Here is a 20,136-nt window from a genome sequence, read left to right on the forward strand (position 1 = left end):
AGTGAACGGAACGTGGACGCGGTGCGGGAGGAGAGGGTCGACTGACTCACCAATTGCGCGCTCGGAACGGTGCTACGTCTTTCCCCGCGTCCCGCTTGACAACCAAAGAGACCTAAAAAACGACTTCTGCGCATCTAACGACTCTTGCCAAGTTACGTGCCGGGGACTATAGGTAGTGGAGATAATATGTTGCGACATTCAACTAAAGTTTTAATAATAAGACGGTATAAATGTTTTGAATTTGAAATTACTGCCACAACTTCTCAACCACCCCTTGTAGTAGGAGTCTCGTAGTAGTTTCCTAACCAAATTCTGAAAATGAAAGGAATTGCTCGTTGTGTCAGGTTTGTCAGCTATGTCAATGTCTTATGGGGTTAATCTATGGTCAAAATGAAAAATGTCACAATCGACATTCGACACTACCCAAGTACCTACCGACTGTTACCGATACTTTATATTTTTATCAGTTCTTCAGTTTATTCTGGTGTTTTGCAAGGAAAAAACCTACCATTTGATAGTGATTTATACTACTCCGTTGCAGGGCATTTCCTGTACCACTCGTGTATTATGAATGAAAATTTCATGATTTAATTCAATTTGTGATTATAATTCGTCTCGAATAGAAGAACCTGGATAGTATTGAAGATTTACATAGACTTCTGTACTTACCACCTCACTCCAACATGAGTGCGAAAAAATTTCTCCTTTGGTAAAAAAAAACAGTGATTTGAGACCAAGCCTTCAAAATGGTATTTGAGTCTATTGTGGTTGATGTCCTGAACAGATTTCTCGGTGATTATGTAGAGAATTTGAACAGATCACAGTTAAAATTAGGAATATGGGGCGGTACGTTTTCTCAGTGATGTCATTACACTTTATGTATGGTTGGTATGACATTATTACAATCATGTCATATGTTTTGCAGGGGATGTTGTTTTGGAGAATCTGGTACTAAAACAGAATGCTTTGGAGGAGCTGAACATTCCTGTGCAAACAGTTTATGGACATTTGGGTGAGACATATTCAATATTTTGACTATGATTATTACTTTATTTTGACTATTGCTTTGAAATATTTAATTTACTTTGATAAAAGAAAACTGAAAATTAAATCATGATATTAGGAAATTGTCATTTAATTAGCTTAAATCATACAAAAAAATATCTATTAAAAAATGTAATCACACTTGGTTTAAGAAAGTACCTAACTCTAAAGTAAAAACATGCTAAATTTCTATGTTTGTAGTCTAGTAAATAATTAAACTAAGTTACTGTTTAATTTACATGAAATATCCTGTACTTGGTAAGGATTCCTGAAGAAGCAAAGGGAATTGTTTTCACATGATAGGAAACAAGTTTCATTTGCTAAGTATTAATACGTTTTGTATTAGTTGTTTTCCTAAGTTAAATTTTCAATTCAATACTTAACTGAATTCCTGCTGTGAAATCATTTTGTGGAATTCAGAATGATCTAGTCCATAATAACATATTTTAAAATGGTGATCTATCTGTTGATAAACACTGTTTATGTACCTAATTGCTCTATATCAAGAACACCTATATAAATAATACCAATATGTTTTAGATTATGGTTTCTAATGCTAATTCTTATTTTAAGACATTATATATTTGTCTAGATTTTAGTTTATCAGTTCTTAAATCAGGCAAAACGTGAATAAAGATATAAAAAAAATTTAAAATAACATAAAAAAATATATTGGTGTATTGAAACATATATTTTACTTTTGCTTGGTATTGTGTGGCCTAAGACTGAGAATGTTTAGGGTCATTTATTCAATAAAAGTTATGCATGAAACACAACAACTAGTATAAAGGAATTTAGTCTACATAAGCTTTCTTGAAATCTCATTTTAGTAGCTTTACTGGGTGAGCTTACAATAAACTTAAAACTTATGACTACCCAATGTTTTTTATGTTGGATTTGAAACGTTAATGGAGCTCATGTAAACCACAAGGATAATCAGCATTATCCTTGGGGTTTACATTAGATTAATATTACATTTACATTAGATATTGTGTGAAAATAACAACTACATTGGATAAATGGTCATTCTCTATGGTAAACTTGGAATACACAATTATTTTATGAGAGAAATATGAAAGAGGGAGGTGCTGACTTGTTTTGGGCTCATGTTATTAGTACTCTTGTTAATTATGCATCAAGTACTTTATAATGGTCTGTTCACGGTATTATGAGAGGAACATATTATTGGAACTAGTGAATGAGCTCTCGGCCCGCTCATGTTAAGTGGTTACTAGAGCACCTATACCTAAATCTTAACATGGAAACTGACACCTATTGACCTGGAGTCATGAGGTTAGATAGTGATTAGCTTCTGAGAGCTAATATTGCTTGAAGTCTACAGTGAGTTGAGATTGATCTTGTTGATTCATGATTGTTGCATCAGTTCTCAAAGTAGGGGAACCGATAATGCTGGAGATGTATGACCATGCAGACTGATAATCCGGTCGTGGGTTTTGCTTGTTTGTAGTAATGTGAATGCATACACAGGACCAGGGGTTTGCATTGACATTGCTTTGGTGACGATGCTAGCTTTCTGTCGCAAGTTCTCTAATATATAAACATTGAAATAACTACGAGTGAAGTATAATTTCATAGTAGTTTTAAAGTTGACAATTATCACTTTATTCAATACTAGCGACCCGCCCTCGCTTCGCTTCGGAAACATTAAAACACACATGAAACCAAAAAAATAAAATAAAAAAAAGTAGCCTATGTTCATCAGGGACAATGTCGGCTTCTAATGGAAAAAGAATTTTTCAAATCGGTCCAGTAGTTTCGGAGCCTATTCGAAACAAACAAACAAACAAATCTTTCCTCTTTATAATATTAGTATAGACTAATAGCTGGTAGCTTAACACGTTAACAGTCCGGTGTAACGTATGTGGTACACGGTGAGCGGTTCCGCCGAGTTCGTGTACCCTATGAGGTACACGAGCCGATGTGTTTCTCTACGGGGCCTAGATCCACGGACTTGTCAAATTAGTTAGTGTTTCTTTGTGGACTTGTGGCCAAGGATCTAATAAATGGAGAAAGTCGAAAACAAGTCATATTTTTTAAAAATTCTTAGTATAGCAACACGACATAAAAAAACTTAGAAAAAAAGATACAAATTTTAATTGGTGAACTAAAAGTTTAGAAAAACAAACAACGCAATATGCTTTTTTGCAAATTTTACATTGCGTTGATACCCTTTTGGCTTTGGCCTGTGCATATGGAGCAAATCGACCTTCATCAAGAAGGTTTTGGCAGCATCCCACGCATCGTCTTCGGATGAATCGAGATTCTTTCTTGCCCAAAAACTAAAAAAAATGTGTTTTTCTCAGCGGCGTAACTTGAACTTGAACGTTTCATGTGCTGCTGGAATGCTTTTCTCTCCTTCTCTCTTTCGGTAAACCTTTTCTCTTTTTATTGACTGTGCCACAGAGGTCTGTATTGCGAGAAAGCATAAATTCTGTCAAAGGGTCGCTCGTGTAGTAGTTGTCATCATGCAATTCAGTTGCATCAGTTATCATGCAACGACCTTCATCAAGTAAACCTTCTGCCAATGTTACTACCATACTTCCGGAGGTATCCAAACCAAAAACTTGCACATTTTGACCATTGTAAATTTGGTATCCCTAAGTGTTCTGCAGACCATAGTTTATAGATCTTCATGTTATATTTATGTGTTTGAGGGTATGTATTGGCAGAAAAGTAGTTTGCCGCGGAAGTGTACCATCGATATGGTAATAAACTAACCATACATACGTCTACTGGAACACTCATGAGACTGTGGTACACGTTAAAGGTACCCGGTAATTTAATTCATAAGTCCGTGTACCGCCCTCTGTACACGGGTATATCCGGGGTCAACGACCATATTTTGTTACTTTTAATGCATCAGCCGATAGATGGACATCTCATAATGGCCAAAAAATATATAATCACACTTGGACACATGGCGTGTTTCGGAACGCTTGTATGGGGACTGTTAACGTGTTAAGAGGCTATTCCAGCTACGCGCGGTTTTGTAGTTAAGCGTACCAAAATAACTTGCTAGCATTGGCAAGAGCAGTCCTTCATTAAATCTACCTGCAGATCGGAATCGCGACCCACTGAAAACAATTAACGAGAAACTCAGTGGGTTGTGTCTATGGGCTAGGTTGCAAATTGAACTCTCGATGAGTTGAACGCGAATGGTGATCAATTATGTTTTATTATTTTGAAATTAGGAACTCTAATATTTGTTACGTAAATAATGTTACCATTTTACGAACTTCAACGCGAAGATCGTTGCTGGCATGATTAGTTGATGAATAATTAATTATGCAAATATTGCTATGTTTCCTAATAAAATTTCGAAGCTTAAAAACCTTATTTTAAATTTTTATCTGATGTTATTCTGTTAGAAGATATAAGATTATTTTAATTTACCACTCTGTTGGCTTATTCGTGGATTTGTTTTTTGTAAAACTTCTGGAAGCTGTCACTTTAATTTTACAAATTGCAATGAGCGAGGACACTTGTACCTCACGATGCGATTTAACAGATCACCCAACACAATCTATCAATCTCTTTTGATAGACCCATAATTATTAAATGAAAAAAAAGATAAAATATATAAAACAATGAAATGGTATTATTTATATCTTTAAGAAACAGTCGTGTAATCCGTGTAATAGGCGTGAAGCATCAAAATTCATATTTCGACCCAATTAAGCAAAGTTATCACGCTACTTAGCATGCGATACAGACAGTGTCTAGTACTTTTGTAATTGTTATAGAGGAGTTATATACTAAGTGACATCATGCCCTCAAATTAACCGACGGCCTGATTGCCTGACTCATAATATTTAAAGGCCGTTACCTTGACCTTCACTTATTTTTATATACCGGCGATAATTTATGCAACTATAGTCCAAAAGCTCTATTTATAAATATTACTTATTTTAAGTTACAAAAATAATTGTATTACCCTAGTTGTTTACTAAATAATATATTCCAAACATTTTCTTGTTGTTCAAACAATAGACGGCTTAGTAAAACACATGGTCGATTATGTTCAGTAATAGGTACATTCAAATCATCATTATAGTCTTTCATCAATCAACAGTAAATGAGATTTTTAATCAAATGCATTTTCTAAATCACAAGCTTTTCGCCTAACTATAAAAAAAGCGATCATAATGAAATCCATAAGTTGACAGCCGTTTTTGTTTTCAATTTGTTAACGACAATTACAGGTATAATTCATTATTTTTCTGTCCACTATCACTACGAGTAATGTCATTCCCAGAAATAAAACAAGTCGATAACCTTTAACAACAAGCTTAAAAATTCTACCAATAATAGGAATGGTTTAGATGCGAACTTAGGTTGTTAGAGTTTCTCAAAACTCATGCTTCGAGAGTAGTAATTAGGCAGCGGGTTGACTGTGCCCATGACATTGCTGATGTTCATTTGTTTGACGATTAATACATAATTATTATCATCAAGCTGGTCAAAACTGCAAATGAAGTCGTCGTGGCCTAAAGGATAAGACGTCCGGTGCATTCGTATGTAGCGATGCACCGGTGTTCGAATCCCGCAGGCGGGTACCAATTTTTCTAATGAAATACGTACTCAACAAATGTTCACGATTGACTTCCACGATGAAGGAATAACACCGTGCAATAAAAATCAAACCCGCAAAATTATAATTTGCGTAATTACTGGTGGTAGGACCTCTTGTGAGTCCGCACGGGTAGGTACCACCGCCCCGCCTATTTCTGCCGTGAAGCAGTAATGCGTTTCGGTTTGAAGGGTGGGGCAGCCGTTGTGACTATACTGAGACCATAGAACTATATCTCAAGGTGTGTGGCGCATTTACGTTGTAGACGTCTATGGGCTCCAGTAACCACTTAACACCAGGTGGGCTGTGAGCTCGTCCACACATCAAGCAATAAAATAAAAATAAAAAAAATAAAAATAAAAATAAAAAAATTGGTCAGTAGGAAAAATATTTGACATGCGGGGTTGTTGTCGTTTAGTTAATTAATCTAATTTAGATTAATAAGATTTATAATTTTATTTAGGGTGTGAGATTACGGGAAGAAACAATTCCAAATTTGGTGGATTTGGTTGTGTGCGTTACCTAGAGAACTGGGAAACTCGGAACACTGTTTACTGATAGTGTCATCGACCCGATATTTTCACTAGTTGCTATCCCTACTGTGCGAAATAAAGCGTTCCGAGTGTCGACAGTGTTCTTGAGCAATGAAAATGTGTTTCTTGCGTCGGTTATTCAATGCTGCCATTGAGGGGCTTTTTCTTCCCGGGCTTATTTCGTCGAAAGTTTTGCTATGACAATTGATTTTTTGTAGAGTTATTAAAAAAATCACATATTCGACACATGTATTTTTAGGTGGCTGTTATTTTCATTTATATCTTGACTTGAGCATCTTTTATGTAAATTAATTTCGAAGCACGGCTGAAATAATCATTTTGATATCTAAAACGCTATCGGGCGATAAAAAATTGCACAGTGCTATTATTATTATTATTTAAAACACTGTATTTTTATTATTTAAAATATTACGCAAGCAGGTCAGTCCACCATACCACTAGATCTACAGACATCACAAAATGATTTTATCTAGGGTCTTAACTTTTATTAGCAATAAAGTTTAAATTTGTCTGAAACAACTATTTCACTTACGTTTTAGGATTTACGAGGTAAATCTATTGTATATTACGAGACTAATTCTATTAGTGATACCGTGTGAAAATTATTACGAATTCGTTGTTATATAAGAATAATAAAAGAAATATTAAATTATGTGAATGTCAGTCTTAGTAGCTGTAACTATTGTTATTTGAATACAGCGAGCAAGGGCGAGCCTCTCCCGAGGCCGAAATGGCAATGAACTTAATGGAACGTTAACGTTAATGGAAAATAATATTTATTTGCTTACCTAAAAACAAGAAAATTTCATGTATCCTAAACTACTAACGTTAGAGAGAAGGAATATTAATACTGGCTAACCGACATTCCTTTATTACATTTAACGAATATTCCTATAAGACCGCGCGCCTCTTTCTGCTCTCTTATTTTTGCCGCGAAGATGTCATTGAATATGTTCTAAACTGTAGAACTGCCCTTAAATCATTAAGACTTTGACTTAACTATGTATAGTGTTATATCATAAACTAGAATCCTACTTTTTTCAAATTGTTTTTGCGTTTCACTAATAAACAAGACGCGTCAATTTTATAACGCGTATGAAATCATGTTCGTTCATCATTGTTATTATGTTCCATGGGCCAAATAAACTTATCGTGTAACGATTACGTCATTCTCTGTAATGTTTTGACTGGATCGCTATATCTATATTTATATGTAGTGCACACTTCGAAGCCTTTTTAGTATGGAATTTTAACGTTCGGCACATCGATATGTTATCAACAGCGTGACGATATGAGCAATCTCCCAATTTTTGACCAAAAAAATGTGCGCTTAGAAAACGGCATATCTTGAAATTCAAATATTTAGTTTATGCCTTTTTAAATTTTTTAAAATCTTGATATGAAAAGCTTGATCAAAATAACGACACGTCAAGTTGTAACGTATGTAAATCTTATTTAAGAGTTTTCTTACCTTATGCTATGATTGTAGAATCTGTTGGAAACATCTGACTATGATAGGTACATGCCGCAGATATCGTAATTGTGGAAAACCTGATACTGCTATCTCTCCTGAATCCGTAATAAGATTTGTATTGGTTACGATGAATTAACTTGAACCGACTCATAGTAGACCATTTTATTAAACAGGTAAACTTGTCCTCAAAATACCGTGGAAGAATCTGTATGGTGCATCAGTGGAAGCTACTATTGAACGACTTTTTTTGATTGTCAATCCATCTGCTGAAGTAAAGTATGATGCTGATAAAGAAGAGAAAATGGCTCTGTCAGCAAAGCAAGCTGAGCTTAGGAGAGTCGAAGAAGCAAAGAAGAAAGAGGCAGAAAAAGGTAACATTCAATTATGTAATTGAATGCATGTTCTATAACTTGTAATTAACTTAATAATTAAGTGCAATATTATTATACGAAATTGCTTTTGCTACTTAAAATTGATATCAAAGTTGTTGATTCATAAAGAGGTACTTTTTTTTTACTCTGGGAAATCCATTTACGCTTTTTTTTGAAATTATCATGCTAGCATCACTTCCGTTTTGAGTCCCGAGAGCTCACCTACACGCTGGGGTGAAGCTGAAATAGCCTCTCAAGGCTATCACAATAGGTATAAAAAAAACAGCCAATTTTATTATATCAGTGCGATATCACCTCTCATACTGTAATGCGTGACATACTTGTACGGGTGAAATATTTTCAAATACATTTTATATTGTGATTTTGCATGTTATCCGATGTTGCTATAATTATTTTATTGTCACCATTCGTTTTGTTGGGTGAGTGGGGAATTTACCGAGTGATACAGTGTTTAATGTGTATATAAATTTCCTATCTCATCTTACATAAAGCTTCCTGTAACATTAATAGTTAGTGTGTAATACTAACCGATATAACGGTTAAATCATAAATAAATTAAATCAAAATTAGACTGAAGTAATAATTAGACTGAAATTGATATTGAAAATATTTGATAGTAACGTAAAAACTTAAAACGTAGCAAACGATTATTGAAATGAAAAAAAAAAAATATCGCAGTATTTTAAAAATACTTACTCAAACAGTGTTTATGGAGATCGATAACAAACAAACGCAATTTTTGTTTTGTATGCTTTGCTTATCATTTATTGCTAGTGCCTATTAAACGGTCTTGATTAAACTAATATGTTCAAGATAGAAAGATGAACATCACAAATAAACATCCTAAAACACACAGGATAATATAAAATATATTTTGGTTATTAATTTTTTTTTTGGGAAAACTAATAGTTTAGGTAGAGATAGGTAAAAAAAAAACTAATAAATTTCGACCATTAATACAACACATGAGTAGATAGTTAACAAAAATAACAACTTAATGACAATTTGTGATATAAAAAGGTAATAAAATAAAATAATAAAAAAACCTACTTCCACTACAAATCATAACACACACGATGAAAAAAAACCATAATTACTTTTCTATATGTTACAATGCAGGCGATAAAATGTATAACGGACATTAATATGAAATGTTATATTTATTTAAAATTATAATCAGAAATATACCATGTAGTGTTTATCTAATTATAAACGTTCTAATAATATTTGGAATGAAGTTATCATCTGTACGTGTTAATAAAGGGTGTTTGAAGGGCGGGACTACAATCTTATATCCCAAGGTGACTTAATACCAGGTGGGTCGTTGGATCGTCTAATAAGATAGTCGAAAAAACTTCGTCTCTGTTTACAAGGTTGAATTAATTTAATTAATCTAAACGAATACAGGTTTATTATCGTATTTAACATGCTCGTATTGGTTAATAATGCTGCTTTCAGATCAAAATAAACTCGACGAGACCTTCGTTGAGAAATTGGTAACGCAAATTATTAAAAACGTTCAATTGAAGATTACCGACATTCACATTAGATACGAAGATAGCATAACCAATCCGAAGACGCCATTTTCTTTCGGTATCACCCTCCACAATCTGTCCGTCCATACCACCGATGAGAACTGGAAAAAGGCTGTTATACAAGAAGCCGTAACAAAAATCTTTAAGGTAAGAATAATAACATGAAATCCGTACGCAGTTACGAAATTCGGAGGTTCGATATAGTCTAATGTAAATTGTAAAATACAATAGCATGTAGGTAAGTAGGTAAAAGTAATGTGGATTATAAGTCTCAGATACATACCAGGTTCGGAATTTTATTTTTTATTCAGCAAGACAGAGTGAACAGGGCTACTATCTTACTTAGTTATGCCACGAATTATTCTACGATATTCAAATGCGTTTAAGACCTTAATCCAATGTTTTAAGATGTGGAGGCATTTATGGGCTCGTAAATAGGCTATTAGATTTTATACCGATTTATTAATCACTGTCTAGTTTTCTTTATCTTAATGAAATCAACAGCCGTTCCATAATTTATCTACCTAATCAAAATTTCAAACTCCGTAATGCTACGTAGCCTATTGAACACGCAAGTTTGCCGCGCGAAATATAAATGAAGTTACAACAGTGCATGGTATCGTGTAGGTAAACCTATTGAGAAATTAATCGACAGCGTTTGACAGTTTGCAGGCTACTTGCATTTTTTTATAGAGAATATAATGATTAGAATACCTACAAATGACACTTGTTTTTTTTTTCACGTCCCTAGATTTTAGACTTGGAAGGTCTGGCCATATACTGGAATCCAAAAACCGATTTATATTCCAAATGCGGCCCCCAAGAAATCAAATCAAAATTGGAACAGGAAATCGCTACAAAATCATCAAAACCCAGCTTCTATAATTATGGTGAGTTACTATATAGTGTTTATACTCAATACCGTCTTTACCATAAGGGCCCACGGGGCCCGTGCCCAGGGCCCCCATTCTCAGGGGGCCCCGAAGAACCGACAATTTGGTAACCAATTGTAGTCGAGAGCGGTCATTTTCGCAGCTTAAGAGAATAAAAAATGAATTGCGAACAACAATGTTACAAGAACGGCTGAGTAATTTGTCAATTATGGGCATAGAAAGTGATATCCTTCAAAAAATTGACTTTAAAGATATAATGGAATATTTTGCTCAACAGAAATTCCGAAAGAAACCATTATCGTAATCGTAACTAAAAAACCAGCAGCATTCTAATATAAATAATATTATTATATCATACTGTATTTGATTACCTATAATAAATGGTCATACTCAGTAAAAAAATGTTATTATAATTCGCTTTTTTTACTTTCCAAAAGGGCCTCAAATTCTTGTGTGCCCAAGGGCCCCAGCCTAGTTTAAGACGTCCCTGTTTATACTGATTAAATGAGTGCGTGCGTCAAGTCTCGCCTCAATTTACGGTAGGCAGCGGCTTGGCTCTGCCCCTGGCATTGCTGAAGTCCATGGGCGACGGTAAACCACTCACATCAGGTGGGCCGTATGCTTGTCTGCCTACAAGGGCAATAAAAAAAAGCCTTAGTTCGCGAACTATGGAGAAAGGTTTTACAAGGATTCCACATGACCATGACTGCTGTTTTTTATTTTTATTATTAAATTCATTTATTTCAGATAATAATCAATATTATGCTCTATCCATATGCTCTGCCAAGAGTAACCGACTATGATGGTGATACCGAACACCGTAGCGATCAATATGTTTAAAATAAATAAATAAAACATTTATGTTTAAAGCTCTCGGACCAATAAATGCGACCGCGAAACTTAAACTCAATCCAAAGCCTGAAGGTGACACCCCTAAGTTTAGCATCCCCAAAGTGATTTTGGATCTTCACATGGAACAATTGTCTGTAAATTTGAACAAAGCACAATATCAAGATATGATGCTGCTGGCTGACTCGATGGACAGAATGAGCAAAGGAGCCCCTTACAGGTATAGTAATTAGTGTTAATTGATTTCCCAATACGTTTTGTGAACTTTACTAATTGTTGCCATGCCTAATCTGGGTCAGTTCACTTAATATGTTCCGTAATTATTGTGTTCTGGTATGTATTATACATTATGGTAACATTACTATATGTATGTATATACTCTTAAAAATGTATCATTTCTGTTGGAAATAAGATTGCTGTTTTGAATAACATTAAAAAACGTTCATGATTTAAAACTTTTCAAATAATAATTAGTTCTAATCCTTGTTATAAATAGCTCTGCGACCATTATCAGATTGAGATCTATTTTAAAAATTGATGTAAATTATAGATCTAGTCCGTTGTTGTTACAATCTAATTCAACATACTATGAAAAAAGCGGCTTTTTGAAAAATAAAATGATGGTGTAGCTTTATTATGTAAATTTTTAGGGGTTATATTAATGAGCTAAATGAGTTTTATAAGATAATATTGACGCCAAGTTAATAAACTACTCCAGTAACTATTGACACGACTTATTCAATCCATTACTTGATTAAAGTGTTTGATTTTGCACTTCAACTAGAACATTGAAATTCAAGGTTAAGGTTTTTAGTACTTAAATTTAATCAACTGAGTTTCTTGCCGGATCTATTCAATGGGTCGCGATTGCGACCCGATGGTAGATTCAACGACGCATTGCTCTCGCTAAGGCTAGTGTTAGCCAAGTTTCTTAGGCTGACCCTGTCGGCAGGTGAAACCTGAATGGGCTCTCTAGGCTACTGGTAATTAGATAGGTTAAAAAAAACGCACTAGCTTAAGTCCTGCTTCGCGAAAAGTTGTCACCGATGCCTATAAACACAAAGGCGTATGTTAAAAACAACCTTGAGACATGAGGTAAAAGAAATCAATTGTAATAAGCTTTGATTTAACCTATTAAAACGAAATTTATTATTATTATTATTATTATTTATTATTATTCACCGCATAAGGGAACGGGTATGGTATTTTTTTGATGCCATTTTTATTATAAAGTATTTACCCGGCTGACTTATATCAGGTTCATTCGTTCCACCATCAGACAAAAATAGGTTTGAGGAAAGTAACTATTTTAACTAACTTTTGTAGGAAATACCGTCCAGACCTAAAATCATTCAGAGGTCACTATAAAGAATGGTGGCATTTTGCTTATAATTGCATTCTCGAAGAAGAAGTTCGCCGTCGCCGTAGAAACTGGAAATGGTCTCATATGTTAGCTCATAGGCAGCTGTGTAAGGATTACGCATCGGCGTATCAAAGCAAGTTGATCAACAAGGGGAAAATATCGCCAGAGCAACAGGCTCTAGTGGAAAAAGCCGAGAAACATTTGGACTTGTTGAATTTGGTTGTTATCAGACAGAGGATTGAATTAGAGGTCAGTTGATGTATTACAAAAATAAAAATTAAATACAATCAATATAATAATAAATAAAAAATGCCCTAGTTTTTCTTAGTTACAGTAAACACATCACAAAGATGTTGTAAATTTAATCATCATAGATTTGCGGACGAGTTCACAGATCACATAACAACGTGAGGTCGGATTCTCAGTTATCGTAACTGCGGTGTTACACCAAACGGTAGAAACAATTATGGTACATCTCTCACCCATTACAAAAAGTAGTTTATTATCATTGTATTAATAAAAACCAACAGACTTAATATTGAATGTAATCAATTAAAAACGGTTAACGAATTTGAAATAATTTTTTCATTGAAGTCGTTGGTTCAAAGGGTTCAAGGTACCTCCGTTACTTAATGGTCACTAGTACCATAGATATTATAATTTACATACTGCCACGCACCTTGGGATTTGAGGTCATAGTCTCAATTTCTTTGTAAAAAGGCTGTCCTCTCTCTCTCTTCAAATCCTAAAAATCCTCTCTTCAAACCGGATAATTGCTCTCCGGCGGAACTTGGTAACACAGTGGTACCTATTTGTGCGGGCTGACACTGTGCTTTCACTAATAAATAGTGTTAGTTTCTTATTGGTAATAGAATTTGTATGTTTTATCCGTTTTCCACAAATCGAGGGTTCATACTTATAATAATACTACTTAAAAAAAAATAGACCGCCTTCCATAATTTTTTACAACTTCGTGGGTGGCGTTCTTAAGTGTAGCTTCTGTTTGCGCACGTTTAAGAACAAGATAGGCTACCATAGCCATATTAGAGCGCATGAGAGGCGCGGAAATTAGCATTAGCTTTGAAGTTATTGAACAGAAAATTTTGGTCGCCGTTGCCGAAACCGTCTTGGAACCATGATGATGACTACTTAATCTTGAATACGACAGATTTTGCCTCATTATTTGTAACTGTACGATCTCTGTTTGGTATTAAATTGTAAAGTTCACAACTAATTTCTGAACGGGCAGTCCGTAATCTTTATTATAGTATAAAGATGTCAACTACCTAATCAGGTGGAGCGTCTTGGTAAACTACAACAGGAAGCGAAGAAATCTAAAGGCTGGTTCGGTGGGTGGTGGTCCGGTAGCAGCACTAAGGATGACGAAACTACCGATGGAACCGCGATAAGTATGAAAATATTTTGATGAAATGTACATAATATCGTCCAAATTATTATTATTGACGTGACAACGTCTTATAATTCGATGGAGCCGGCTGCACGCACGAAAAAACATGACTCATGCGGCGTTACCTCGCTCTGAGGCGTATTTTCTTATGACGTCACGTTCAACTATCGGCAGTAAAGCGACTTTACAGACAACCGATTTTTTTTAAAATTACCTACCCTCCAAATAAGTTTTTTTTTAATGGATTTTATGACCTGGTAACTAAGACCTTTAAGTCATGTCTAATTTTAATTTAAATTCCTAGTTTTATGAAAAATGATAATATGGAGTGAAATGAAATGAAGATGATTAATTTGAGACATTAATTAACTGGGATGGAATTAAATGAAGTGAGATGATATGGGATGGAATATAATCTCAGTAAAATGGTGGTCATTTGCTGAGATTTTTTCAGTGGACTTTTTGGAGAAATTACATCCAGGGGCTATGTTTCATTTTCCCACATTCGTGCACTTTCATAGATATTATACAGTTAATAAACCACCGTTATTACACATTTAAAGCTGAAGAAACACTAAATAGACAAAATAAAACAAATCATACAACTTCACTCCTCGCGTTCCCGCCAAAAAGTCCCGAATAAGTTATTGACACTTTCCTAAACTTACCTTCATACTAAAAAAAATGTAAACATGTTTTGATTACAGTGAAACAATTCGAAAAGGCGATGACTTCAGAAGAAAAAGAGAAACTGTTCCGTGCCATAGACTACCAGGAGAATACTGCTCCTCTGCATCTGCCCGTTGAATACGTGGCCATCGAGGGGCGTTTCAAACTTGATAGATTACAAGTCGCCGTCAACGACGTGGCCGAGGTTTTGAAGGCGTGTGTCGATAATGTTGAGGTCGATATGAAGCAACGGCCCAGCGCCAACGCTTTGAGGTAAAAACACATTAATATAATTTAATTTGTATTTTATTTGGATATTGTTAATTGTCGTTTATTGTAGACAACATTTTTGCAATTACAAAGTTCAGTATTTAGAGCAAAACTCTATAAAAATCAGAATAAATATAAGTTTGTATCTTCGTGTTCCGCCCATACCCGTATTAAAATGTATGGCGTTTGGGTGGTTTTAAAAGCATGTTTTAAAGGCATGTTCACTAGTTATTTTAATTTAAACATAGATAGATAGAGAATACTCTATTGTGATCGTTTTGTACTGTTTTGAAAGGTATGTCGAGAAAAAATTAAGAAATGTTCACTAAGTTAACAACAATTTTGGTTTTTAGGTTGGACATACAAATGCAAAGCTTTAGTGTGACCGGTGTTCAACAAGACGAGTTTCTTCCGAAACTAGTAACATCGAAGGAAGTCACAAACGATGTCAATTTATTGAATGTCGTATTTGAAACTAATCCCTTGGGTATGTTATTAATATGAATTTATTTTGTACGATATACTGACCTATTTCTTCGCGAGAAGGTCGTAAAAAGCAACTAACAGATTTACAACACTGAAAAAAGCCTAAAACGATCATACAGAAATACATAAAAAGTTTTTATTTTTATTATTGTATACATGGGTGGTCTAGCTCATAGCCCACCTGGTGTTAAGTGGTTACTGGAGCCCATAGACATCTACAACGTAAATGCCACCCACCTTGAGATATGAGTTCTAAGGTCTCAGTATAGTTACAACGGCTGCCCTACCCTTTAATTAATGTATTGCTTTTAAGATGGGGCTTGTGATCAACGAGTGAAAGTGTCCGCCAAGCCTCTACAGATTGTTTACGATGCCCAAACTGTTATCGAAATAGTTAATGTGTTTAAACCACCCACCGAATCTACAGCTTTAACTACGTGAGTACAGAACGAATTATTTGATAAAATCTATGGCCATTATTCAGCATTAGTGCAAGCGAGTCTTGGAAATTAAAAAAGAAATGTAAGCAAATAAATAATATTGTAGGTGGCGCACGTGAACATTGACGTCACTATTCGTAGTAGTATCATTTTTTATTTGCTAAAACTCACAAATTTCTTAACATGTGTACAGTACAATTTGCTGATCGACTGTTGTATTAGTATTGGTGAAGTAAGCGAATGAATTAATACGTTTTTTTATCTATTGCTTAGGTGGGTGGACGAGCTCACAGTCCACCTGGAGTTAAGTGATTACTGGAGTCCATAGACATCTACAACGTAAATGCGCCACCCACCTTGAGTTATAAGTTCTAAGGTCTCAGTATAGTTACAACGGCTGCCCCACCCTTCAAACCGATACGCATTATTGCTTCACGGCAGAATTAGGCAGTGCGGAGGTACCTACCCGTGCGGACTCACATGAGGTCCTACCACCAGTAAAACAGTACATTTGTATGTGTATTTCCAGTTTACAAGCTGTGGCAGAAAACAAACTATCGGATTTAAAAGAGAAGTCAACCCTTGGGATGCAGTATGCGGTTCATCATCACACGTTCATCGATTTAGATATCGACATTGCCTCCTCTTATATTATTGTACCGCAGACGGGAAAATATCAAGGGTAAGAGACGTATCAGTGACGTCACTTTGCATATAAAACTAAGCGATATAGATTTTGTCGGTATTAACAGCCAGACTAGTTCAAGGAAAACTAATGTCTGGGAAGACATTGTTCGCTGATGAATTAGGCAAGATGTTGGTACTTATTCGGATACAAAAAGCACCACAAATAATTAGATTACACGTTATGTTGTTCCTTTGTCACGGAAGTAGTTTTTTTATTGTCTAGGTGAGAGGACAAGCTCATGGCCCACCTGGTGTCAAGTGGTAACCGGAGCCTACAGACATCTATATAGTCAATACCGCTACCCACCTTGATACAAGAGTTCTAAGGTCTCAGTTGTAACAGTACGACGGCTGCCCACCTTCAAACCGAAGCATGTTACTGCTTCACGGCAGAAACAGGCAGGGCGGTGTTTCCTACCCGTGTGGACTCGCAAATCGTCCTACTACCAGCATTCGAGTCGACACTAATCGTTCGGGAACGCACGTATTACGTACATATTTATTTCGATATTAGATTTAAAAAGCCCGTCTGAGGTCACTGAACATGTCTACAAGTAGGTACGCGTCCGATGTCATACATATAATTAACCAACGCTCCAGTGAAATAAAAATATTAAAATCGATGATTTATGGTGATATTGCAGATTGATAAGGAGGACATTTTTTATGATAGTAATCACATCTGATTAAACTTTTCGGATGCTTTGATAAATAAAAAAAGAATTATACAAGTACATAATTATTAAAAGGAAATTAAAAAAATATAATATATTATTTACATTGCATAAGATTAGAGCGATAACAATGTTGATAGCGGCATTTTTTAGTGGTATGGCGAGATGTAGATTCTTCATCATCAAATAAGATTTATGATTAATGTGTAAATATTTTATTATGATCAAGATTCAGATCTCATGTCTTTAGGGCAGCGACTTTCGCCCTATACCGATTTCACTGATACAATTTTTGCTATCGCTTAGATGATTGGACGAGGTCACAGCCCATCTGGTGTTTTTTTAGTGGTTACTGGAGCCTATAGACATATACAACGTAAATGCCGCCACCCACCTTGAGATATGATTTCTAAGGTCTCAGTATAGTTACAACGGCTGCCCCACCCTTCAACGCGCATTACTGCTTCATGAAATAGGCAGGGCGGTGGTACCCACCCGTGCGGACTCACAAGAGGTCCTACCACCAGTAATGATGAAGCTCATCAAAACTTCTGATTTTCATGTAAAGAAAAGAGTCGTGTGTTGTCGTGAAACTTGGTGCTATAAACGTGAAGTCCGAACCTCGCTCCCAAGCCCTTGACGTACACAAATTGTATAAAGAAGGATTGGCAGACGAAGATATTCTTCGTGAGATAACCCAGCACAGCTACGATAAGATGGCACTGAAACTAACCGAAATGCAGGTGACTAACTTTTGAATACAGTTAATTCAAATATATATTGTGTTTTTTTTTAAATTAATATTATTGCTTAGGTTGTTGAACGAGCTCACGGCCCACCTGGTGTTAAGTGGTTACTGGAGCCCATAGACATATGCAACATAAATGCGCCGTCCACCTTGAGATATAAGTTCTAAGGTCTCAAGTATAGTTACAGCGGCTGTCCCACCCTTGAGACCGAAATAAATTGCTGCTTCACGGCAGAAATAGGCGGGGCGGTGACACCTACCCGCGCGGACTCACAAGAAGTCCTACCAACAGTAATTACGCAAATTATAATTTTCGGGTTTGATTTTGGGTTGCTTTAAAAGCACAGACTAAAGTGTGTGTTTGTTTAGATCGTTATAGCGACGTCATCGGAAGATTGGCAGTCTGCTATAGCTTCGAACGAAGCGACGTCCCTGCACTTACTGCAGCCAACGAACTTGGTCATACAAATACACAAATGTCTGATCACGGACGATCCGAGAATGCCGAAGATCAAAGTCCGGGGTGAACTCGAGAAAATCGCTATAAGCGCCTCCGAAGACCGGTGAGTTGGTTTGTACTGCTCTCACGAAACTATATTTATTAAAATGTACGCAACACGTGTGCCAGAAGAAGTACAACTCAAAAGATAATTACAGTGCAATTAACGCTGCAAATGCAATGCTTATATATTTAATATTAAATTACCAGTTATTTGGGAAAAGGCTATAGTAGAATTATTTTGTCCGTGCAGTTTGCGGTGAAGCGAGTATTTCGCTCTCTCTTCCACTCACGAGCCTTATGGACGAGCATAGTGATGCGCATTATTGTTGTCGATAAGCGTTATCGACAGTGTATTTAGTTTTGTCATTTTGTGGGTTAGTGATAAAAACGAAAGAAAAATCAGTAATCGAACACTTACGCCACATATCGCCGCAGCAAGTTAACGAGAACGGCAGAAATTAACACTTTGTAACTTTTCGGGATCTATTCTTATTTCAGTGTTAAATTTTAACACATTGTTGATAACAACACGTGCAAATATTATTTTGAGTAAATTCTGCCGTTTTGATACAAAACAAAGGAGTTGCCATTGTGTCACTAAAGAAATTCAGAGAACGAATACATAAAAACACATTTCTCTTCGACATAATGTACTGTAATTTGCAGGTAAGTACAAATGACTCATAACATAACAATGTCTCACCACCCTTCGTATACCACCCCGCCGCCGTGTACCTGTCTTCGATGACTCATTTGTTTTTATCGATAATGACGTTGCGCTCGCGCAACATGCTCACCGCCCTAGTCGGGCTATGTTTTATGACCCAAACTGCACGGACAAAATAATTCTACTATTGTTTTTTTATCTGAAATGACGAACTCACTATAACAAACAATAATTTTCTAATAAGAAGCATTGTCACAAATAATTTTTAATAGATCCTAATGTACGATATTACGATATCTGTGACCGTTCTTAGGATAGTCAAAGAGGTCGACATAAAACCACAAACGAAATCGTGTAAAATCGAGTTTTTGTAAAATGGAGAACCGGTTTGATCTCGTAAAATATTTATTACTAGACTTTTTCCATGCGTAATGAGTTTTCCACACTTTCAGATTGCTGACACTTTGTGAAATATTAGTCAGTATGCCGTTACCTAATTCAGAAGAATCGGCTCAGTTGAAGGTCTGTATACTTAGTTAACGAACGCCAAAACGAAAAAGTAGCCTTTTCGATTCTATTTACATTATTTTTTTCTTTTATTTTATTTTTTCTTCAAAGATTTATGTCTACAAAGTTGCCTATGTACTGACCGGCCGTGTTATTGTGTTAAATCAACCTTCCGTACAAGATGCTGAAGATTCGGTAACTTAAAAATTAGAAGTGAATAATGACGCTTTAGAGTAAACACAGAATGTAGTTAACAGTTAGCATAAAATACTCGTAATATCACATGTTAGTATATTCATTGTTTATCGCGATATGTAGACGTAATTAAAATTAGTTTCACGGCTATAATCTACAACTGAGCAGTTAGTGCAACATTCAGATCT

At 35.5% G+C, this 20,136-nt stretch overlaps 1 protein-coding gene across 1 annotated transcript in view; it reads left to right on the forward strand.

Annotated features, from left to right (window-relative positions):
* The first annotated feature begins 404 nt into the window (after nt 1–404).
* Nucleotides 405–20,136, forward strand: part of Vps13 (vacuolar protein sorting 13C) — a 66,352-nt gene continuing 46,620 nt past the window's right edge. The window contains 15 exon segments of the mRNA XM_089729708.1: nt 405–846; nt 926–1,012; nt 7,837–8,034; nt 9,514–9,737; nt 10,342–10,480; nt 11,354–11,552; nt 12,659–12,944; nt 13,990–14,104; nt 14,811–15,045; nt 15,396–15,529; nt 15,842–15,965; nt 16,498–16,650; nt 17,898–18,072; nt 18,447–18,640; nt 19,699–19,768. Of these exon segments, the coding sequence (XP_089585834.1) occupies nt 747–846; nt 926–1,012; nt 7,837–8,034; nt 9,514–9,737; nt 10,342–10,480; nt 11,354–11,552; nt 12,659–12,944; nt 13,990–14,104; nt 14,811–15,045; nt 15,396–15,529; nt 15,842–15,965; nt 16,498–16,650; nt 17,898–18,072; nt 18,447–18,640; nt 19,699–19,768 (2,433 nt within the window). The 5' untranslated portion in view covers nt 405–746.

This window comes from Bombyx mandarina, chromosome 09 (assembly GCF_030267445.1).
Source record: "Bombyx mandarina strain Sakado chromosome 09, ASM3026744v2".
In the NCBI taxonomy this organism is placed as follows: domain Eukaryota; kingdom Metazoa; phylum Arthropoda; class Insecta; order Lepidoptera; family Bombycidae; genus Bombyx; species Bombyx mandarina.